General features: G+C 49.2%; 1 protein-coding gene across 3 annotated transcripts in view; it reads left to right on the top strand.

Moving 5' to 3' along the window:
• Positions 1-24,381, top strand: part of SH3KBP1 (SH3 domain containing kinase binding protein 1) — a 305,428-nt gene that overhangs the window by 219,822 nt on the left and 61,225 nt on the right. For all 3 annotated transcript variants that reach the window (XM_040997748.1, XM_040997739.1, XM_040997757.1), the window contains 2 exons: positions 758-852; positions 18,617-18,724. In XM_040997748.1, coding sequence (XP_040853682.1) covers positions 758-852; positions 18,617-18,724 — 203 coding nt within the window. The remainder of the gene's footprint in view (positions 1-757; positions 853-18,616; positions 18,725-24,381) is intronic.

The following is a 24,381-nucleotide window of genomic DNA, read 5'->3' as shown; positions in this document are numbered from 1 at the left end:
GCCCTGGTTCCTCAGCTCCTGATCCAGCTTCCTGCTGCTGCCCAGCCTGGGAAGCAGGTGTCGGTTCTTGGAGAGCCTTGAATGGCATTCTGGCTCCTGCCTTGAGCCTGGCCTGGTCTTGGGTGTTATAGGCATTTTGGGGAATCCATCAATGAATGGAAAAATCTCTCTCAGTCCATTTCTCTGTCTCTGTTTCTCTGCCTTTCAAATAAAATGGGGGAAATTTTTTTTTAAATTTATTTTTATTATTTTTTTATTGGAAAGGGGGATATACAGAGAGGAGAGACAGAGAGGAAGATCTTCATCCGATGATTCACTCCCCAAGTGAGCGCAACGGGTCGATACTATGCCGATCCGAAGCCAGGAGCCTCTTCTGGGTCTCCCACGCGGGTGCAGGTTCCCAAGGGTTTGGGCTGTCCTCAACTGCGTTCCCAGGCCACAGGCAGGGAGCTGGAAGGGAAGCGGGGCTGCCAGGATTAGAACCGGCGCCCAAAAGGGATCCCGGGCGTGCAAGGCGAGGACCTTAACCACTTGCGCCACCGCGCCGGGCCCAATGGGGGAAATTTTGAAGAGACATAATGGACAAAAACAAATGAGCCAACCTTAGATCCTGTTCTGAGGATGACCCTGTTTCTATGCAGCAATCTTACCTCTTAAGCCTGCTGTTCCCTGAAATGAACATAATAAAGAACATCTTCTCCTGGCCCCTGTCATTAGAGAAAGGGTCTTCAAAGTTGTGTTTTGTTTTTTCTTACAGCCAAGGATTACTGCAAAGTAATATTTCCGTATGAGGCGCAGAACGATGATGAATTGACAATCAAGGAAGGGGACATCGTGACTCTGATCAACAAGGTAATGCAAGGTTCTCTCCTGCTTTCTCAGCTCTGGCTCGCTGCGCTGTTGGCTGGCTGCTGCCGGCTTTGGCTTGTCGTGCTGCGGGACTTGTGAGGGAGAAGCCTCTCTGCATTTTGTCACCAAGCCTCGTCTATGCAGGTGAAATCCCCTGGGCTGCTTTTTGTCTTGGGGCCAGTTGCAAAAGTGCCTGGCCCTACAGGGGAAAAAAAACAATGTTCTGGAAAGAATAACCCAGGAGGCATCCTGCTTGGCTGGGGCCCCTGCCCTCCCTGGCAGTGGGGCTGTAAAGCTCTGTGTCGCGTGGACCTGTCGGGGGGCTTTCAAAAGGCTGGTCATGCCTCACTGGTGGGAAACACTTAAAGAATGTTCCTGGCTCTCATCAAAGACAGGTACAGTGCCTGAGAGAATTTTTTTTGTCTTGTTTGGGCAAAAAGGTTGGATGATTTTATTATTGTTATACCCATAACTCTATAAATACCTCGAAAGCTATAAAACCTGTGCAAAGTGATGCAAGCTAATGGGCCTTTGACCGCTGTTTCTGTTTTCAAGCAGTGGTACTCGCCAAATGAGGAGTAGAAGATACATTATTCAGGTGATTCCTAGACTGCCTGGCCTTGTTGTTGTTGTTTAAGTATGAGATTCTTGTGGTGGTAGAATAGTACAAGCAGCTGAGCAGTCTTCAGGCTGTGGAAGGTGGTTTTTATTCTTGCACGCAGGTGAGTGGCGGGGCCTGGATATGATTTAGAAGACCATCACGGCTGCCTGAGCTCTTGCAGTGTGGAAGGTTTGGGGGACGGGCAAAGAGAGAATATAGGCTTGGGCTAGGCATGGCCCCTGGGCGCCACTGCCTGTGGCCATGTCTAAGTGCTGCCTGCCTGTGCTTACCCACTGCCCGGTTCATCCAGACAGTGATCAGTGGGATTGACCTTGATAATCAGGGGTGATTGTCTCTAAAAAGAGCCAGATCCAAAGATGTCAGAGAACTAATGACCACAGAGGTTAGTAGCTTGCCAAACGTCAGGTAAGAGACAGAGAGCTGGCCTCCTGATGGACTCTGTGGGAGTGATGCCCACCATGGCATTCTGCAGCTCCCCCAAGAATTTCTCCATCTTTCACCATCAGTGTAGCTCTGTAGGTGAGCAGTGTAGCAGGAGGGCAGGTCAGGGGACAGCGCTGCCCGTGACCTGCTTTTCTGCAAGCACGCAGGCCAAACAGTTGCTCCGTCTCATGCCACCCCTCCATTGCAGCTTACATGGGCTGGTTACGCATGAGCAGTGCATTTCCTGCTTGGACTCAAACCTACAGCACAACACAATGAGGAAGCTGTTAGATGGATATGAAGCATCATATGAATACATCAGTGGTGAACACGGACATTGGGTTTTAGAAATACAGGCAAAGGGGGAGAGTCTATTTGCCTGTACTCCCCAAGAATGAAAGAGCTATATGTGATGTGGGGCTTGCTGTCTTAGTTCTGGTTTGGTTTGTGAAGAGGGACAGCTTTTTGTAGTTGTGTGGTTGTAAGGATACCATAGAAGGGCTGTTACTGGAGCAGAGCTGTTTCTTAGTGTGTGCTGCTCCAGTCCTTGGCATTCCAGCACAGGGATGGGAATACATTCGTCGGATGACCTTGTGCTAAACTAGCCGTGCAGATGCAGGCTGAGAAGAGTGTCTCCTGGGCTCAGCCACACAGGATGGAGAAATGAACAGGTGGCTGTGGCAAGGACCCAGCCACTTTTGCAAGTGTCCGGGGGCACTGCAGCCCATTTCCCCGGCGACACGAGTTCGTGTGTTTAGAAGCTATTTGGAACCAGGCAGACAGCTGATATACACATTACATTTGCTGAATGCAACACGTCCTCTCCCCTGTGCATTTGGACCCACGAACCAACTGGCATATTCACACTGCTCCCTGGACCTGAAATCTTTCTATCATTTTGGCACTGCTCACACCCCAAACTTGAGAGCTTAGTCTTTTACGTTCTTGCCACTTCCATTCTGCACCAGCCAAGCTCACATTTGAGTCCTATAGCTGTCCTGTGGAGTGAACAAGCAGGGCCAGGCCCCCTGCATCCTCTTTTCTCCAGCACCCATTACAGCTCTAGTCCTAGTGTGCTGCAGGCCTATGGCACCTGTTCCCCAATTCCAGTCTGCCCCCTCCTGACACCTGTTCCTATCCCTGCAGCCAGCCCTTTGTACCATCCCATACTAGTGCTGTACCTGATTAACACCCCGTGCCAACCATAATCTTAAATGACTCACCTTTCTCTTCTGCAAAACCAGATAAAAGTCCTGGGGCTTCTTCTCCCAAGCAGTCTGCTTGCAGTCTACTGTGATGTTGGTCCATGCAGCTGTTCAGCAGCCATTATCCTGCTCGGGTGTCTGTCCTCACTGAACTGATCTTCATGTTCCTGCTGCCCCAGGAGCTGCTCTGCCTACTTGCTTGCTTGATTTTGAAAACTGCTGACAGGGCCAGCGTAATCCCATGCGCTTTGGGCCTATTTTGAGCTTGCTGCTTCAAAGGATCCCTTGTGTTCTGTTGCCTTTCTTGTATTTTTATTTTATATGATCTTCTGGGAAACCAGGGTTCCAGCTCTCCTATACCTGCATGCTTTACTTTTGTTCCCATAAAATACCTATCAACCCTGCCTGGTATCCCAAACTGAGATGACAACCACCACAGAGGCCACCTGCTCAGGAAAATGAGGGTTTCCATCCCAGTTCCATTGTTCCTGGCTGTGTACATGTCTTTGGGAATTTATCTTAACCCCTCTGAGCTTCAGTTTCCTTGGCCATTAAACCAGCTGTCAGTGGTTGCTATGAGGATTCACTAAGACGCTATGGGTGGTGCAACACATCTCTCACAAGGAGGGGTCTGCCAGTGGGATCTCTAATCCTAGGAGCTGTTGCCTTGGTTTGGCTGCCCTCCTGTGGGCCTTGGACTGAAAGGGCTCTTGTGTCTGGGTGCAGGTTTCCATTAGGTCTAGCATGCCATGATCTTAAATAAGTTAAAATGGTGACTAACTCACCTACAACTGTTTCCAATTCACAGCAGGTGGAGATTTTAGCAAGATTTTGGCAAGAAATGTTCTCTGCTGACAGGGTGGAGAAGGGATTCAGAAGCTGTACAAGCCTGTGGCCATTGCAGACAGTCCTTGCCTCCTCCTCGGAGGTAGGGACATGTCCAAATGTTCCTTCAGCTGCCCCGTGGGCTGTTGCTGTTCTAAAATGGATATTCTCACTAGGATTTGTTCAGTATGCCCTTGGTTCTTCCCAGTTACTGGGCAGATGAGGCGAGGTGAGAGACAGGAATTGCTAGTGACTAAGTTCATTTGCATTTGCTGGGAGAGTCTCGTCTGACCCTGAGTTTCCGCCTACGCAGTCGGTTCTGGTGGTTTCCCTCTGCCCTGCTTTTCCATGCTGTGGCAGGAGACACAGGCAGGCATCGCCCTCATTGTTAGCCCTAGATTGTCAGTTTGTGCGGCTTTCTAGAAAATGAGTCAAGCACCTTCACTAGGAGTCTGTAAGCCCTCTGTAGACCTGAACTATTTATGTTTGTCCCTGCAAGCCAGGATGAGATGTGGCAGCCTGAACAATTTTTTTTTATTGATAAATAAAGAATCCTTGCAGCTTTGGGAACATTTCTGCTCTGTGCAGAACACACCTGTGTTTATCTTGTATTTTCAGGCCCTCGAAAATAGCTGCGGCATCTGTGTTCCTGCCGCCCCCAGCCCTGCCTTCCTGGTTTGTGCTCAGAACGTGTTGGAGAAGATTCCAAAGCCTCTGAGTTGGTTTCCAACTGGGGCAGCTCCCTGGAGAAGGACTGAGGGCAGCCTGGTGGGATGGCGGCCAGGCCCAGCTGGGAGCGTGGCCACCAGGGGAAGGCCGGCCTGGCCGTGGCTATGCCCTCTCGGGACAGGAGGGGCCTGACTTGGGGGAGACACTGTGGTGTTCTTGGACAGTAGCCTCTTGGCCTCAGAGCTGTGGCCTTGCTCAGACAGCCCCCCTCTAACTTGAAAAATTGATTTCTCACATGAGCTGCTTATAAACAAGAATATCTGGGTAGTTCTTATTAAATTACTTGCCTGGGTAGCTATGTGTTTGACCCTTAAAACAAGTAAGCCCCTCTCTTCTTTGCTGTGACAATCCTGTGTGACAATGTAAAAACCCAAGTAGATGATATTATGGGCTCAAATTATGGAGTGGTGAAGATGGAGGGAAGGGGAAGGTCATGGTACAGGGTATCATTGATGCTCATGCTAGGAGACCAGTCAGGCACCTTAAAGAAGGAGGGGACCCAAAACCTTGGGTAAGGTTGTTTGTGGTACCCTGGACTCCAGTCATGGGGTCAGACTGAAGATTGCTGGTTGCAGGTTAGGGTTTGTGCTCTCTTAACAGTCATTCATTGCAAAGCATCTGTGTTGTATCAGCACTCATGCTAGATGCTGGGGCTGCAATGATGGACAAGAAGCAAAAATCCCGAATCTCAGACGACCCAGACAAGCAGACAAACCAGGAGTTGTGTCTTTCCCTAGGGACCCCACATGTTGGGAGCAACATGGGGGTGGAGTTAGAACTAAATATTAACTCCCCCCAGCTTCTCTCATCTCTCTCTTCCCTCCTCTGTACGCAGTAATGGAACGTTTACCTGCGGGACCATGCCTTGCCTCTGCAGGATCCTGGGTTGTTGGCAGCCACAGTGCAGGCCCGCAGGCACTTTAGCCTTGTCCTGGTGGGTCCCCAGGAGCCTAGCATCTCACCTCATGCTCTCAGCGGCTCTGGGAGTTGACCTAGGACTGTGTGTATTCTCTGCAGTACAAGGTCTCTTGACTGCTTGTTGAATGTCATCAGATCTTGGAGGTGAGGCAGGATGAGAACTGTGGGTGGAGCCTGTGCTTCCCATGGGAGAAGGGGAGTTCAGTCACTCCCAGAAGTGACTCTTGGGAAATCATTGGGAGTCCCCATCATCCCTGGGTACCTAAGGGTAAGTGTCCGTGGAGTTCCCTTTCCAACTCGATGACTTAGTGATTATTATAACTTTGCAGACAAACAGTATTGCCATGCTGTTTACCCACCCATTTGTTTTTGTTGCTGGCAGTATGAAACTCAGTTTCTGATCTGTTAAAGTTATGGCATCACTGAAGTTGTGTCCACAGCATCCATGTGCAATTTGTTTGTCATGAATACAGAACTGAACTGATAGCCATGCAGAGGAAATCCTGGGCTCAGCCCAGGGCTGGCACGAGTTCTTGTTGTATCAGTGCCCTCTCCTCCTGCTGCTACCTTTTACTCTCTTCCCATACCCAGTGTATTTTGCCTTCCTCTTTTCTTCTGGGCTCTGGTGCCACTTGGCATTCTGCTTGCTGCTACTATGACAAAAAAAAAAGCAAGGCAGGAGTCCTGAGCTCTGTCCCAGTCACTTGATGATTGTATGTTCTTTTGTTTGTCCTCGTGTTGGTTTCCCCTTCCTGACTCCCCGCCATTAATTCATTAATTAGTTGAAGCATTTATTCATGGGAAAAATGTTTTCAGGCTCCCTTGCTTCCCACTCCGCAGGAAGAAAGATTGTCTCCACAAAGAGAAGTGGCTTTACAAATCTCAAGGGAAAGATCCTGCTTGGCGTAAGAAAGCCAATCAGCTAAATAGATGGCTGGCCTTGACCCTTCTCTCTGAACTGCTGAAGCTTTCAGCAGAGCTAAAATTCTAGCACTAAACGGGGTTTCAGGGGTGAGGAGCAAATTAGCAGGTGTCACCCTGAAGATGATGACATGCTGACAGACCCATTAGAAGGACATGTTTTATGAGTGAATGAAGAAGTTAAGTATAGGTCTGGGATCATCTGGGTTTACACACATTTGAAAAATGCCAGTGCTCAGCAAATGAGTCACTTCTGTCGGAGAATGTATTTCTTGCCACATAGCCTGTTTTCTTAGCCTGTAAGTGTCCTTATTCAATACAGAAAGCGTGACTCAGCCCCTCCTCGCAGCCTGAGAAGCCCACAGGTTTGCTGCTGCTCGTCTTCCTCTTCCGCAGAGCAAGGACAGCGGTTCGGCTGAGCTGAATCCTGACACCTTCATGTACTTAGGGGCCTTCTTCCTGCCTGACCTGGCTGTCGTCAGACACGCAGCTATAAATTAGATTGGTAAGCCCTGAGTGTGGGGTGGCAGGAAATTATTTATTTAGTTTAGCTTACCAGTAGACTGGCAGAACAATGCCACCTTCAAGTCTTAGTGGTCATCATTCCCGGTGCTGGACAGCTGAGTTTGCACATAATTGCCAGGCTCACATGGCTCTGTAAGTTATGTAAAGCTGTCTGAAGGGACCCTGTGTTTGTTCAGCCAAACTGTTATCTCTCCCCAGAGTGCTGTGCTTCAGTGGCTCCCGGGATGTCAGTAATCCCTGCACCACCATCGTGGCAAGCTTTATCTCTGCAGCACACAGGAAAATCTAAAAAAATCTAAAAAAAAAATCATCTAATTCCTGTCTCAAGCAATTAGAGAAGCTCCATCTCATTTTGTGTTTCCAGCCTTTCTTCCGGTGTTATTCTGGGTGGTGCTGGGAGGAGCAAAGGAGATGTTGTGGCTGGAAGTGCTTTAGAGGCCTAGACATTGAATGGCAAGTATAGCTACGATAACTTACGGGAAAAGGAAGGTCAGAGCCGAGAGGTTGTGTTCGTTCCTGGGATACTGAACTGTCCTGCCACTAAGGTCAGTACGCCCCCCAGAATTCCGCTTCAGTACTTAGGCTAATTTTTCTTGGGATGAAAATAACTTATTGTAATTGTATAGTCCCTGATTAAGTATCTCAAAGCTCTTTACATTCAGATTTGCATGTAATTAAAATGTATGAATACTACCTTAATGGTTTCTATCTTTTATTTTCCTTGCTCACGTGTTCTCAAATGTCCCTTGTCACACCTAGAGCCAGATGACAAGGACATGTGAAGGACCCTGTCTAAGCGTATTTTCCTGTGATTTCTGATACTTGAAGTTAACTTACAGAGTTAGAAAGTCTTCCATTTTACTCTTAGAAAGCAGGCTAAAACATATATCTTTTTTGGGAAGACTTCAGATCACATATGCTACAAGTGAAACTGGGCCTACAGAGCAGGTCTGGCATGTGTGTTGTGGACACAGCCTGGAGCTGTGGACCCGGCAGCAGCCACGGGCTGCTCTGCTTTGCAGAGGCTTCAGGCAGCAGCTAGAAGAGGGAAAGTGGCTGTGAGCACAGGGCCTTGGGGCTGGCATCCAAGCTCCTCTCCCATCAGAGCCTCACCGAGCACTCCCGGTCCCTGTCTGCAGGCCACCTCATGCCTGCAGAAGCTCTCTTTTCTTTCTGGGGACTGAGGTGTGGTCTGGGTTTCTTTTTTCCCCCTCTCATTTCTCAGTCATGTTTGGAATCGAAGGCTGCTTCCGGGGTGTTTGCTAACGCTGGGGTTTGTGGGAGCCACAGGAGTGATTTGGCCTCCTCTCTCTGGAGGACAGGAAGGGCTTTAGTTTGTTGGACTAAATGACCTCCAGCCATCTCATTTTCTCTGTGCAGTATTATCTGAAAAGGACTAGGTGGCACTAAGTGACTGCGTTATTTATCTTTCTATACAAAGCTGCGTAACAGTGGCCCTACTTTACCTTAGGGAATATTGCACCTTCCTGTTTAGAGGAAGAAAGTTCAAGGATAATTAAAAAACCTTGTCTGTATCTTCATCTCAGACATTCTTTGTCAGGGAATTCTTTGGGGAATTAGTCCTTGAAATAGCTCAGAATTTTAAAGATAGAGCTTCTAGTTCCATGATACCTAGAAGATGAATTGGTTCTAATTAATGAGTCTTTTGTGAAAGGGCATATATAATTTCTGGTTGTAGCTATGATGTGGTAAATGGTACTACACTCACCCTCCTGCCATAGCCAACTTGAAACTTTAACAAAATACATCTGCTTTTAGGCTGAGGAGAAGGGAAGCATAAGGTAGGTTTCCCATCAGCCCTGCTTTTGGCCCAAGGGAAACTTTCTAAACTTCAGCACAGAGCAACTGAGTGCAGACATGGAGCAATGGACTTGCTGGATGGGGGCAAATCGGAATTGTAATTCAGGGCTGCTAAGGCAGCACGATTTTCAGGGTAGGGAGCTGCGTAAAGAAAGAGTCCCAGTAAGCTGTGCAGGCATCCCTTGAGTCTTTAGCCAAATACTAACATCCTAGGGTATCATTTCACTAGGTTATGTGGAAAATAAGGGCTTGGGATTGGGGGCTGTGAGTGCAGAGCCCAGAGGTCAACAGTGGTGCCGGTATTGGAGTTTTAGCTAAGGTAGAAAACCCAGATATCCAACTGAGAACCGACCCTCCACTCACCCTCAGCAACACCGAAGCACAAACCTAAACAAGTCAGACTGATCTGCAAGTAATTGCCCTGCAGTAACAAGATCAACACTCTTGAAAGGAAAACAACAAAATCCTGTGTCAACAATGTAAAGCTGCACCGTTGCCAAAAGCAGATTATCACAGATGTTGAAGAAGCAAGAACATTTGGGGTACAGTGTGGGTACTAGTACGAGCTGTAGGTGCTTTCCTGAGCAGGATTTCCAGGTGTCAATACTGATGTGACCCAAAGGGATTGTTTGTGGTTTGCATATTTCCCATTCCTTGTTTTTTGTTGTTAGAGGTCAAGTAGTATTTTAATTTTAAAAATCAGAAGTTAGTATAGCAGAACCTAAAAGTTGTTGCGCGACAAGAGGCCAGAATTTTTTTTATAAGTGTGTGAACTCTAAATCCTGGCTTTACAAAGTATTACAAAAGGTAGTGGCTTGCTTGGCCACGGTGATCGTGGGACTTTGACATTTGGAATATGGCATTTTCTTTCATTGTCTTGTTCAAAGGACTTTTGCCCTTGGGCTTCCCACATTAGCTGTGGTCTAACCAAGCCTGTCTTTGTACACTGAGTGGTTCTCTTTTGGTTTCCTTACCTCATCAGCTATGCTGTTGGCGAACCTGCTTGGTAACTGACTGACGGAGGTGTTGGAAATTCTGAGCAAAAGTCCCCACCATACGGGGTAATTGCATCTCTTAGGGAGGTGTTAACAGAGCAGAGCTCAGCGCTCCTGGGGTTGGCTTCTGGGAGCATTTGCTCAGCACCCCTGCACCCCGCTGACATTGCACATGCAAGGCATTCATTAAGAGATGTTACACAGCACTTTCCACGCTGCTGCGGAGGCTAAGGGTGTGACCCCCTTGAGGCACATTGAGGCTCACTTGACAGCCACAAGGAAATTGCGCAAGCCAGCCTCGCTGTCTCCGCAAGTGATGTCTCAGTCATCAGGGAAGGTCATGAGAACCAAGGACACTGCACAGCTTCCGTGAATTGGTACCAGAGAGCATGGCCACAGCCGGCTGCCAGAAGACGTGGCATTTGGACCCAGTGGTGAACTCATGTTTGTCTTGTCAGTTTTCAGTTTGAAATATCAATTTCTTCTCTTTATTTTACTTCTTTCTTATTATTTTTATCATTTTATGATACAATTCCATAGGCCCTGGGATTTTCCTTATCCCCTCCACAAGTCTGCTACCCCCCCACACACACTGAGTTCCCCTATATCATTACCATAGTGTAGTTCTTCATACGCAGTCATATGTCCATTATTGCGGGCATGGACAATGGCAGAGAGTCCAGCATCCCATTGTCAAGATACAGCTAACAGTTTCATTGGGAGTCCATCTTTGTCTGGAAGTAGAGATGCATACTACATTGTATCCTCACATCTGGATATGATAGTCTCCATTACACAGTTACTATACTTCCCCTTAAATGAAAAGCCACAAAAAAATCAACAACAGGAGGAAAAATAGAAATTAAATGAAAAGTAAAATCAAGAACCTTCTTGAAGAAAATGATGCTACTGTATGATCAGTGAAGAATTTAATAAAGTATTTTGAAGAGATGAGACTTAAAAAAAAAATCAAAATCCTTGTTGGTGAGATATGTCTCACCAACTAGAACTATAAATTTTTTTTGTATTTATTTATTTTTAATTTTTTTGTATTTGGTGATTTTCACATTCAGTCAGGTACTAGGATCTAATCCAGCTGGACAGGCCCCAGCTGGAGCTTTCGCGTGGACTGGCATGTAATGATCGAGCAATGTTCCATGCTAACAATCCCAGCTCCGGATTCTTATGTGGGCTGGTACATGAGTCTGACCCCTCAGATCATCCAGTCTCTCCCCTCCAAACCACTAGATCTCAGTCCCCTCATTTACCTGCAAGTACAGTGGTCCTGTTGTTGCGGAAATTCTCAGACGTTGGTCTTGGAGAAGGCCAGGATTCACCCACTGCTTGGCAGTGGTGGACAGGGAGCTGGAATCCCCAGCAGGAAGCCTGGATGCAGAGCTGGGACTAAATCCTCACCTTCCAGGTGCCGGGACCCCATGTGGGTAGCAATTCATGTTCCTGCGGCTCCACTTCCCATCCAGCTCCCTGCCTGTGGCCTGGGAAAGCAGTCGAGGACGGCCCAAAGCTTTGGGACCCTGCACCTGCGTGGGAGACCCGGAAGAGGCTCCTGGCTTTGGATTGGCTCAGCTCCAGCAATGCAGTTGCTAGGGAAGTAAACCAGCAAATGGAAGATCTTTCTCTCTGTCTCACCTCCTTCTCTCTGTAAAATCTGCCTTTCCAATAAAAATAAAATAAATCTTTTTTAAAAAGTGGGAGAAGTAAGGTAAGTCAGGAGAAAGGTTGAGCCGTTCATTCATGTAGCTGTCATTTCCAAATCGATGTGTGTCCGACACCATACTAGGTATTGCAGGGACATAAAGGCATGAAAGCAAGCTTCTCGTTTTTCCAGTTAATTTTTAAAAAGATTTTATTTATTTTTATTTGAAAAGCAAACTTACAGAGAGTAGAAGAGACAGACCTGGTTCCCTCCCCAAATGGGTGCACCAGCCAGGGCTGAGCCAGATTGAAGCCAGGAGCCAGGAAGCAGGAACTTCTTCCAGGTCTCCTAGGCGGGTTCAGGGGCCCAAGCACTTGAGCCATCCTCCACTGCTTTCCTATGCCATGAGCAGAGAGTAGAATTGGAAATGGAGCAACCAGGGCATGAACTTGTACTCTTTTGGCATGAAGCACCACAGGCAGAGAATTCGTGTGCTGTGCCACCACACCAACCCCTCAGTTTACTATCTTCAAGCACCTTGCTAGTCCAAAGTATGGACCACACAGTGGCAGCATTGGCTTCTCTGATCTATCCTAGACCTATTGAATCCAAATTGGCATCTTTACAAAATCCCCAGGTGAGAAAGCACATTGAAATTATATATAATTTATATGTGTATGTTATATAAGTTTTTATTTTTCCTGAGAAGTACTGATCTGAGTTACTTTTTAATCAGCCTGTACTTTGGAGTGACCTAGGATTTTTAAAAACACATGTCACACATGCCCAGCAACACTGTGATTTTGTTGGTGTGGAGGCCAGGCCAGGTATGGAAATTAAAAAAAGAAAAAATTCCCAGGGCGTGCTCCGTGTGCCACCTGGAAATGGAACGGGCTGCGTGAGCAATGTATGTGAGCGTGGTGGAGACGCGGTGTGGCCTACCTTCCCCCAGGCAACCTGGCTGGGGCCAGTCCCCACTGACAGAGAAATGACAGCCACGGCAAGTGGCAGTGTGCCACTCTGTATGCCCTGTGAAGGTTTGGCTGTGCAGCAGGAGGCTGAGATCAGAGTGTTTGTCCCTCGTGGGCAGCCTGGCGACCGTCTGGCTCACACTGTCTGGCATCTTTGTCTCTGAGCTCCTCGGAAACATGCCCGGCCAGAAGGGCCCTGGCTGCTTGGCGACCCAGAATTCTCCACTGTTAGCACTGTGGCAGCAGGTGCCCTGCGAGCATGCAGGACTGGGGTGCTCCAAGACACCCAGGGCCCTTATGAGGCCTTCCTGTCACAGAAAAGTGGCATGTTACATTTGATAAGGGAAAAAATATCCTAATTTACTCTAGTGCCTGCCTGGCGATGAGGCACAAAAGGAACCGTTCGGAGTATTCTGAGACTTGATGACAGAAGAATGGTCATTTTGTGTCAGAAGTAAACTTTATCTTCCTGCGCTCGTGCTGCAGGTCCAGGTCGCCTATCCTGTACTCGCCTGCTAATACAGCTTATTTCTGAGTGTCATTTTTTCAGAAGCTTTCAGCTGCAAAAGCTCTTGAATTTGCTGTCACCTCCCATCTCATTCCGAGACCATCCTCTCATCTGCCATTCGCATCATTGGAATCTGAGAATCTGCTACAGTGACCGTTGTCTCAGGTTGCGCCTATAGTGAGTGATGTGATTATTAACAATGGGCAGGCTTGGAAATAAATTACAGGTTTTAGGGCCACACTCTTTCATCTTTAGTCAAATCCTGCTTTGTTGCCCTGCCTTCAGTCAGCTCATTCTGTCCTCCCTGGGGAGGCCCACTGCCTCTTTGGTGACCTTCTGCCCTCACCAGTCAATGACCACCTGCCCCTCCATTCTGCCCTTGACACTTAGAGGTGCCATCTTGCCTTCCTGCTTTACAACATTATTGGATAGGCATCGATTAGGGGTCTTGCCTCCACGTTCCAATGCCTCTTTTTGAATTTTATAATTCATCTTCATTATGAGGGACAGAGTGGGAAAAAGATCCTTTATCCACTGATTGACTCTCCAAATATCCACAGTAGCTGGTGCTGGGCCAGGTTGAAGCCGGAAGATGATAGCTCAGTCTGTGTTCCCCGTGTGAGTGGCAGGGACCAAAGTCCCTGGCCATCACCTGCTTCTTCCCAGGCCATTCATTAGCAGAGAGCTGAAAGTGCAAGTACAAGCAGGACTGAAATGCTGACATGCTGATGTGAGATGCTGGGGTCCTGGGCATCATCATAGCTGCTAGGCCAGAGGCCTACCCCTAGGCCTCAATGTTTGAGTGTTCTTTTTCTATACCTTTGCACACCTGTCTTCTCTCCATTCACACTTGCTCATCCAGCTCTTCCACCTTTCTCGATTGTTCCTTCCAGGCTGTCCAGCTTTGCTTGGTTCCAGTTGCTTTCAGCCGAACCTGGCCCTCCTGCTGGGTTCCTTTACCAGGTGGAGTTACTGCCTCTGCTTCTCCCCCTGGGCCCAAGCCTACGGCTCCCATGATAACATGGTGTTTTGCTTCTTCCCCTGGATTGCTCTCCTAGCGTGTGCATTTTAGATCCTCAGTGAATGAATTGAATTTGCTGTTATTTTACACTTCTGCAAGCACAGCCCTTATACAAATAATTCCTCCCATCACTGCCGTCAGAAGCCTGGCTCTTTTGTCTGCTTTGCTGAAAAGACTTATTTTCACTTTGCATTTTACTGTCAGAATTAGTCCTGTTTCCCTTCAGTTATCTAATGTTGCTTGCGGGGGGGGGGGGGGGGGAGGTGGGAGCCTTGGTTCTGAGCAAGCCCCATGCCACTGCAGGCCCCCTGACCCTGTGCCCGCTTTTTGGCCTGCAGCAGGCGCTCCCACTCTCTCATTAGGCTCAGCCGCACTGGCAGTTCTCAGCGTTGGCAGCGTGGATCGGGTCCAGGGCCCGCACTGTCTGTGTTGTTATGCTGATCGGAACAGTTAGGCGTGTTCTCTGCGTGCTTTCCCTTCCTGCTTCCACTTACACGGTGATTAGCCCCGCTGGTGCTTTCCTGCAGGGGCCGCAGGAGCCCGCAGCTCTCCCCGTGGGCAGGTGGGAGGGGTCGGGGAGCATTGTACGCTCTTTTCCCCTGCACACGTGCTTAAGTTCTCGCATTATTCTGGATAGGCTTTTGCTTATTAGAATTTTTCTAATTTTGTTTTCTCACAAATAAAGCAAAAATATTCTTTTTTAAAGAATTATTTATTTTTATTGCAAAGTCAGATATACAGAGAGGAGGAGAGACAGAGAGGAAGATCTTCTGTCCATTGGTTCACTCCCCAAGTAGCCACAATGTGGTGCTGCGCCAGTCCAAACCCAGGAGCCAGGAGCCTCTTCTGGGTCTCCCATGCGGGTACAGGGTCCCAAGGCTTTGGGCTGTTCTCAGCTGCTTCCCCAGGCCACAGGCAGGGAGCTGGGTGGGAAGCAGAGCCTCTGGGATTAGAACTGGCCCCCATATGTGATCCCGGTGCATTCAAGGCAAAGACTGTAGCTGCTAGGCTACCATACCGGGCCCAGCAAAAAGATTCTTGAACTAACTTTCTCTCATGTATGTGTGTGTGTTTAAGGTTAAGGAAAAACTTGGATTTGCACCATTTGGAAAGTTTGAAACACAGCACTAAACACATTTGTATGTCTTTTGCAGATGTAGTTATGTCTCCCATGATCTGAGTGAATGTGGAGGAAAGCCCAGTCTCTGTATGCAAATCCTGCATACTTGAACAGATTCAACATTATTTCAAAAGCTGTTAATGGATCGTTCCTCTTGTGGCAGAGTGCTGTTATCCGGAAGGACTTAGTAGAATATTGTCTCTGCTTTCCTGTGCCTCTCTCAGCTCGCTGGAGTCAGGGACCATGTGTTCTGTTGGTCTGGTGCTTACAGAACTGAGCTTGCATTTGGCTTCGGGTAGATTTTTGTGGAATGGAATATCATGAAGTGCCAACATGATATTGAGTGTTAGAGAAAGATAAAGCATTCACAAGACTCGCCTTTATCTAAAGGTGCATTTGAAGTTAGGCTCGGAAGATGAGGACGCTGCATCGAGGGAAAGAACGGGATGAGTGGGCCTGAGACTGTGCACGGGCTTCATTCCCAAGGACAGGATGGGAGAGGAGAGAGAAAGGCCCCAGCTAGCATGGTGCCCGTGGGCCGTACCTAGGGTCTCGGACACGCACTTGTGTCCCAGGCAAGTAGAGAGGAAGGTCCCAGACCTGCACGTGTGCAGAGGACAGGGTCTGGGAACCTTGGTCTCCGAGGGTGGGCAGGCAGAGCTGCAGGCCAGCATGCCACCCCACCAGAAGGCTGGGCTTGGGATGACCAGGCTGGGGAACCCACGTGCTCCCAGGCACGGGGTCTGTGGCCTGCTCAGGGAAGGGGGAATGGGGATGTGAGAGAGAGAGAGGATTGTGGAGGGAATACATTTGTTACAGGTGAAGGATGATTTTGGGGGGATTTCCACCAACAAGGCCACTGTACTTGCAGGTGAGCAAGGGGCTATGACTGAGCGGTTTGGAGGAGCAGAAGCTGGAGGATCTTTTTGCGTCAAAGTGATGTACGTGCCTGAGTTGGGCTGGTTAGCATTGAACATCGCCCACCACCACCCACCAGTGCACACAGAAGCTGAGACTGGGGAGCTCATCTGACAGGGCTAGATCACAGTACCCACCAGTGAGTGTTGAACCAGGGCATGAGTCACATTAGGCTAGGCCATGGGACTAACCAGCACACAAGAGAACCAGGTCTGGGGGCAGATTCTGTGGGGGATATGTGGGTCCACTCCAGTGGAACTGCAATTTCTGTTGGTTAGCATAAGAGCTGGGAGTGGTGACAGGCTGAGCTAGGCATGACCATGGAACCCTCCAACACTCTTGGGTACTGGGGTTGGCAGTAGGCCAGGCTGGTACAGACTGCAGCACCCATAGGCATACCCAAGAATAGAATGTGGGGCAGGCCAGGCCACAGCATCCACCAGCTCATACAAGAGTCTGGATGGAGGGGACATACAGTGCCGTCTAAGGGCTGGCACCTGCCAGCAAAGGTCAGATCTGGGTCTGGGTGTGTCCTGGTGAGGGAAATTGGCTAACTCCCCTGGTGGGCCACAGCTCCTGCTGGTGAGCATGTAGCTCAGGCCTGGGAGTTGGTCAGGCCGGCAAGGTAGTCCCACCCATCAGCAAATGTGTGGGTTGATTCTTCAGGGAGGCTAACCAGGCAGGGTCAGGCCAACCTTAGCTCACTGGTGTGTGCAGGAGTCAGGCTAGAGTGTGGGTCATACCAGGCTAGGCTATTTAACCCTTCCCAGTTTGCATGAGCCAGGGATGGGAGCAAACTGAGCCTGGCTGGGCTGCAGCACCCACCAGTGGGACTAGGGGTGGGCAGGGATAGGTCAGGCTGCAGCATCTGATGGCAGAGGCCAGGACGGAAGATGGACTATGTCGAGCTGGGTCAGAGCAACCACTGGCATGTGCCAGATCTGTGACTGGAAATGGATCTGGTTGGGAGCTTAGAGGACATCCCGGCTGGGTTGTGGGAGTGCTAGATCTGGGATGAGGGCGGCGATTTGGGGTGGACATGACTGCAGTGTCCTTCAGCATGGGTGTGGACTGGACTGGAGTGTGCCAGGCTGGGCTAGACTGCAGCACCCACTGATGCTTGTGAGAGCCAGGGAGGGTAAAGAATGGGCTGGACTAGGTCTTGGTACTGCTGAACCTTGTGAGAGCTCCATCTGGATATGGACCAGGTATGGCTGATCTGTAGTACCCAACAGTAAGAACCAGAATGGGTGTGGGGTGGTTCAGGCTATTCCTGCCCAGACAGGAGGGAGACTAAGCCAGTCTGGGCCAAGGACCCTCCAGTGTGTGCGAGAACTGCCACTGGGAGGAGAGCTGACAGAGGAGCTTGGAGAACTCTGTCAGACACAATCCCTGCAAGTGAGTGTAGGAACCAAGACTGGGAGCAGCCCAGACCTGGCCAGGTTACAGTGTCCACTGGCATTTGTGTGGGTGAGGTCTGTGGGTGGGCCAGGCTGGGCCAGTTCATAACACCCACTGGCAGGTGTGAGAACCAGGACGTGGTGCAGAACAGGCTGGGTTGGGCCTCAACATCAGCCAGTTCACACTAGGGCCAGGACTGGGGGCAGTCCAGGCTGGGCTGGGTTAGGCAGTAGCACCACCAGCACAAACTGGAACTGGCGCACACCAGGCCAGGCAACTGCACCTGCCAAAGAGAGGTGTGCCATGCCAGACTCTGCCACAACACCCACCAGCACACATGAGACATGAGGGGCGGGGTGCAAGATGTGTGAGGCTAGCAGGGACTCCCCTGCTGAGTCACTGTTCCCACTGGTGAACATGAGAGCTGGGATGGAGAGCAGAGCAGGCCAGGCAGAGCTACAATGCCTGTTGGCCTGCATGTGAGCTGGGTTAGGAGAGAGCCAGACTGGGCAATCAACTGTAGCCACTGTGTGCGTAGACCAGAGGAAGAGCAGGCTGGTTGGGCTGCAGCACCAGCTGGCGGATGCTGGTACGGGGGCAAATTCTGTGAAGCTAGGCTGTAGAGCCACCTGGAGAATGCAAGATCCAGGACTGAAGTGGGCCTAGTAGGGCGGCTGTGGGCACCTCTCTGATGGGTTTCAACTCCCACTGGTGAGCATGAGAACCAGGACTGGGGTGGGCCTGGCTAGACAGGCAGTGGCACCTGCTGGCATGAGTGTGGCCTGAATGGTGGGGTTGGTTGGGTTGAACTAAGTTCCAACGCCCATTGATATATAAGAGAGCTGAATGGGATGTGGCCTAGACTGGCCCAGTCTGCTGCACATACTGGCAAGCACAGGAACCAGGGCTTAGGGCAAGCCTCATGGGGGTTATTGGGGGTCGCTCTGACTAGACTGTAGCTCCCACTGGTGTGCCTGAGTGTTGAGTGTGTGGTGGGCATGGCTTCGCGTTCCTGTCGGCAGCTCTGACCTGCTGCAGCTCTCCGTGTCCTTTCTGACTTTGTGCTTGTTCAGTAACCGCTATTAAGTCAACACCAGCTTGGGGGAGTGGCCGCCATGCTCCGGGGAAGGGGTGACAGCCCTCACTGGAGGTTGCCCCCATTTCTGACTTGCTCTTCTGGTTCCTAGGACTGCATCGATGTAGGCTGGTGGGAAGGAGAGCTCAACGGCAGAAGAGGAGTGTTCCCAGATAACTTTGTAAAGCTACTTCCACCGGACTTCGACAAGGAGGGGAATGTAAGTCTCCATGGCTTTGATTTTGGTACCCCTGCCACACAGTCACAATTGTGGCTTCCACGGTGGGTGGGACTCGGGATGAGCATGGAGCAAATTGCAGGTAATGCTGCATGATACTGACTCAAATGTTCTGTGGCCGCAGTTCCAAGCCCTTGGCTCCCCTGCATCCTCCACACGTCCAGTGTAGGACCACTTTGCTGCTTGTCACAGTGATCCCTTCTCTGGGACTGTCATGTGTATCAAGAACAAAATGCATGTGAGAGCCTCTACTGAGAACATGGCCTCTTGGAGAGCTCAGATAAACTGTGAGGATTCTGAGGGAACTGCCTGTATCCTCCATAGCTTGGTCCTTGGGGCTGGTGACATAGTCAGTCATGTGGACAAGGCTAGAAAATGCATTGTGAGGCCAATTTCTCACTATATATGCACATGCATGTGTACCTACTCATATAACTGTGTGTGTAGGGCCTTCAAAAAGTTCATGGTAAATGAATTTTCAAAAACAAAATTATAAGGCCTGGTGCAAGTAGCCTCGTGGCTAAATCCTTGCCTTGCAAGCACCAGGATCCCATATGGTTACCAGTTTGGATCCCAGCAGCCCCGCTTCCCATCCAGCTCCCTGCTTGTGGTCTGGGAAAGCAGTCGAGGACGGCCCAAAGCCTTGGGACCCTGCACCCGTGTGGGAGACCCGGAGGAGGCTCCTGGCTTCAGATTGGCTCAGCTCCTGCCTTTGCAGCCACTTGCGGAGTGAGCCAGTGCACAGAAGATCTTCCTCTCTTTCTTTGTAAATTTGACTTTCCAATAAAAATTTAGAAGAAGGTCCTGTAGAAAATGCTTATTTAAATAAATAAATTTGTAAAAAATTTTGAATTAAAATTTTTTTTCACCAAAATAAACTTCTTTTTCAGTATGATTTCCATGAACTTTAAAAAAGAGATTTATTTTATTTTTTATTGGAAAGTCAGATATAAAGAGAGGAGGAGAGACAAAGAGGAAGGTCTTCCATCCATTCATTCACTTCCCAAGGCAGCTGCAATGGCCAGTGCTGTACCAGTCTGAAGCCAGGAGCCAGGAACGTCTTTTGGTCTCCCACATGTGTGCAGGGTCCCAAGGTTTTGGGCCTTCCTCAACTACTTTCCCGGGCCACAGGCAGGGAGCTGGATGGGAAGCGGGGCTGCCGGGATTAGAACCAGCACCCATATGGGATCCTGGCACATTCAAGACGAGGATTTTAGCCACTAGGCTACTGCACCAAGCCCATGAACCTGTAGAAGTACCCTTTGCTTCCCATTTGTATTTCCTTGGTGGGCACCCAGTTGACAATGCTGTGTTTAAAAGGTGCCAGTCCATCTTTGTGTGCCTACTCCAGCTGTGCCGTTTCTCTGCCACTAGTGTAACAAGAAATGTTGAGAACTCCAAAGCTCTTTATGGCATGAGGGGGACAGCGATTCGGTCCTGTGCATCCTGTTATGCACCTCGGGGCTCTTTATTCAGAGCTGGGATGACTTCTGCCCGCCTAAGCATGCCCAGGCCCTCTTCATGTGCCTGGGAGCTGTTACTGGATCGTGCTGGGCCCAGTGCTGTCACATCACCAAGGCTGGGTGGCCTGGATAGCTGTAATATTGGTGGATGGGCTGTGAAGGCTGCTGAAGTACCTTTGAATGATGTGTGCATTGCTTGGGCAAATGGATCTTTAAGAAGCGCATCAGTGTTGGACACCTACCAAGATTGTACCCCGCAAACTTTTCCATTGGTGTGAAGTGGCAGGCCTCGCTTCTTAGGATTCTTGACAGCTTTCCTTTTTGTTGTTGTTTGTATGAAGGGTGCTCAGTTCTACACCTGTTATTCTCTCTGAGAATCTGAGTTTGGATTCCAAAGAATCTCAATTTTTGCTCCCAAATATTTTCCAGATTCTTGATACTGAAAGTGTGATCCATGAGCCAGCAACATAAACGTTGACTGGGAGCTGGCTGGGCCACATCCCAGACTTGGTCCATCAGTGTGTGTTTTAACAAGATTCCCAAGTGATCTGTTTGTATGTTGTAGTTTGGGAGGCAGTAGCACAGAAACAAATGTTACTCTGAGTTTGGCAACTGTACTTTCCAGTACTCAGCACACATATCTTAGGTAGGAGACATTCACACAGGAAAGAAGAGCTTCTTATTCAATAAAGTCATTTTCTATGAAGCAAAATCTTCTGCAGCATTTTTACTGAAGACTAGAATATGGGTTTATTGTCCCTTGTCAGAAAATCAGTCACTGCAGAAAAGGCAGTAGCCAGTTGAAATGAGAAGGCCCAGGTATGAGGTCCGGCGGCCCTTTGCGGAGTGTGGACGTGGCCGTGGCGTCAGACTTGGATTTGAATCTAGTCTTTGCTGGATGTTGTGTAAGTGAGGCTTAGTAACTGAGTATCTTTGAGGTCAAATAGTCTCATCAATAGAAGTGAAGGTAACTATCCTACCCTGGTGAACAGATAATAAGACTAACTGAGATGATGCACGTGGATTCTTTAGTACCATGTCTAGTAGTTGGCAAATGCCCCGGTCTTTATAGGTACTCCTGTCTTTAGAAACACCGTCAGTTGAACATCCCTAATCTGAAAATCCGAAGCCCCGCGTGCTCCAAATCTAACTTTTTTTTATTATGGATACTCAGTAGGTAAAGTTTGTGCAAATTTTTCAAAATCAAGGGCACTTTTGGTCCCAGACATTTGACAAATAAGGCCCTACGCAGCCAGTGTTCCCACGAAGGTGGGCAGGCTGCAGAGCGGACTGCGAAGGAAGGAGGCCAGGCTCCCCTTGCTGAAGCTAACCCAGTATGGCCCCCTAGTGAGGGTCTCTGGGACTGCAGCTGCGTCAAGGACTTCAGCGCAGCTGACACACACACACAACTTGTAATTGATGAGTCAGGCCAGCACAGAACGGCTTCATGTTATTTCTCATATTTTTTTTTCTGGTTTTTCTGCTTGAAAATTATGTTTTCTTCTTTAAAAATAAATAACAATTTTGTGTATGTATTTACTTCATGATATAGTTCCATAAACCTGGGGGTTCAGCCCCCCGCCCCCCTCCAGTCACTCCCTTGGCATGTATTGAGTGCTGTCTCCTGGATGGCCACTGTGCCAGCTGATGGGACGTGACGTGCACACTTGGCGATTGCTCTGGTGGGCTCAGAGTGGGGCATAGCAGGTCTGCATTCTGGCAGTGGAGAGCTGCCACACCTTTCTGGGGGGATACCCAGTGTGCCTGTGGCACCTTCTCCCCCATCACCACAACGCTGACAAAGGCTGGCCGTGTCCTGGTGTGTGTGAGACTGTGACCTCCACGGGGCCTCCTGTCCCTCTGGCCGAGGGATTGCAGCAAGCCTGCCGTCCTACTAGACATTTGCCACCTGCTTCTCGGGGGGGGGGCAGTGGGGATGGCTTCAATTTTTTAAAAGATTACTTTTATTTACAAGTCAGAGTTACAGAGAGAAGGAGAGACAAAGAGAGATCTCTCTGCTGGCTCACTCTCCGAATAGTCACAATGGCCGGAGCTGAGCCGATGGAAAGCCAGGAGCCAGGAGCCTCCTTCAGGTCTCAGATGTAGGTGCAGTGACCCAAGCACTTCAGCCATGCTCTGCTGCCTTCCTAGGCCATAAGCAGGGAGCTAGATCAGAAGTGGAACAGCCAAAACTCGAGCTTTTACCCATATGGGTATCTATATTACCTCACGTAGTTATCATTGTTGTGGTCACAGTATGGTTTTGAAGGCTAAAGTAAAATCCGGGTCCTTCGTTTAAGCAGTGGTTGAAGCCTGCACCTGCCTTCCCTGCCTTGCCTTCTAGTTCCCAGTCATCTTTTAGTGGTGCAATGAGTTCATCTGGGCAAAAGTGACTCCACAGTAGGCTTTCCCCGAAACTCTATGCTGCTTACGGTGTGAAGGGGAGCCCTCCCCGGGGCAGCGAGGCTGTCATTGCGGAGTGGACTGGCTTGGCTTATCCTGGGGGAATATCTTCAGTGAGACAGCACTCAGCACCCATTGGTAGGCCTGTGTTTCTTGCTGCACCAGAGTACTGGTGAGCTGTGACAACCAGACTGGGGACAGGTCTGCCGTTTGCTGAGTTGACATTGGAACGACGATTAGAATCATTAACACGTAGGCACTGTATGAATAACAGCCACTGAAACATCATGTTGAAACACCAGTGTCAGAGCTGTCATCTTGTCATCTTGTCTCGCCAGTGGCCGGGGTCACCGTCACTCACCCAGAGTGGGGCAGATCCGTGATGGTTATGGGAGGCTGTCCAAGTGGTGTGTTTCAACAGTGGACCTTCCAGCTTGGCTCTGCAGGCAGCGCAGGGCAAGCTGAAGGGGCTGCTGTGTTTTCTGCCAGAGCATGGATTTGCCTGGTGACCACCGGCCTTTGGCAATTCCTGGTGGTCTTTCTTTCCCAGAGTTAGCAGCTCAGCTGACGGATGCTTTGGATCTTTGCCTCCAGACATCCCTTTGTAGACTCACAGGTTGGTCTGGGTAGCAGACTGCCATCTTGTAATCACGAGAAGTGATGAGTCAGCCAGGCTGGAAGGCTGCACCTGCCCCCTGTGGGCCGAGTCTCTAGAAGCCAGATTCCACTAGAAGCTATGTTGTCTGGGAAGACAAGGGAGCCAAAGGGGAGGAGTTTGCTGTCCTGATAAAAGATCTTGCTTGAGGTCCCCTCATTCTCTGAGGCCAAAAGTTTGCCAAGAGAGCCATATGCTGGATTCCGCTAAGCCCAGCTAATCTTTGCAAGAGCTTCCGCTGATGGCCTGGGCAACTTTGATTTTCTTTCTCCACTTTGATGACTGGCCAAGCCCTTCTCGTTCACATCAATCTCCTGACACTTTGGGATGGAGTCTGTTCCCCTTCCCACGTTCTCCAATAGAGTTGCATGCGAACCCAGCCCCTTAACATTGTTCTAGATTACTCAGTGGAAGTTTTACAAACTTTCATAGAAAAGGAAGTCACTTCTTGATTGCCACAGTGGCTAAGTCACCATGGGTGAATTTTGCTGCTTTTAAGTCTAACTCTTTCTTACCAATGTCTTAGGAGACCATTTACCCTCTGCCACCATCTAACAACCTAGTTTATAAACTTCATTGTTAGCCAAAATGTTCCTCACCCCCGGTCCTGTCCTATAGCCTTTTGAGATCTATTATAATTCTTCCTAATTCCTAAAACTGCCCAATCATTCCTTCGCTGTGTTTGTATTCCTCAGGAAGCAAATATGTGCTTCTAATAAGCAACCTTCTGGAAAAAAAATCTCCTACAGCATGTTCCACCATGTTTGTTTAGTTTCCTAAATAGTTTCACATGCCAAAGAATGGGGCCTGCCCGGGCACACATGCTGCCCCGGTGGGCTCCTCTACGTGGGTGCCCTTGCCCTTCTCAGTCGGCGCCCAAGCCTGGACTCCGGCAGTTGCATATTATGTTCTTGCCTGCAGTGGTTCTCTTTCATTACAGAGTATACCATGTAGTCTTTGCAGACAGAACCCATGCCCCAAGCTTCTCCTTCAAGTGTTGCAGGATTTTTGACTCCGAGTATGGCAGCAACCTCAAATTCTTGTCTCGCAAGAAAGAAGAATTTTCGTGCGGACACAGTTTAGTTTTAAAGCAAGATTTATTAGAAAAGTTGGGAAGA

This window comes from Ochotona curzoniae, unplaced genomic scaffold (assembly GCF_017591425.1).
Source record: "Ochotona curzoniae isolate NIBS_2020 unplaced genomic scaffold, NIBS_Ocur_1.0 contig_1274, whole genome shotgun sequence".
NCBI lineage: Eukaryota > Metazoa > Chordata > Mammalia > Lagomorpha > Ochotonidae > Ochotona > Ochotona curzoniae.
The sequence above is the reverse complement of the archived record's forward strand: the minus strand, read 5'-3'. Positions and strand labels throughout refer to the sequence as shown.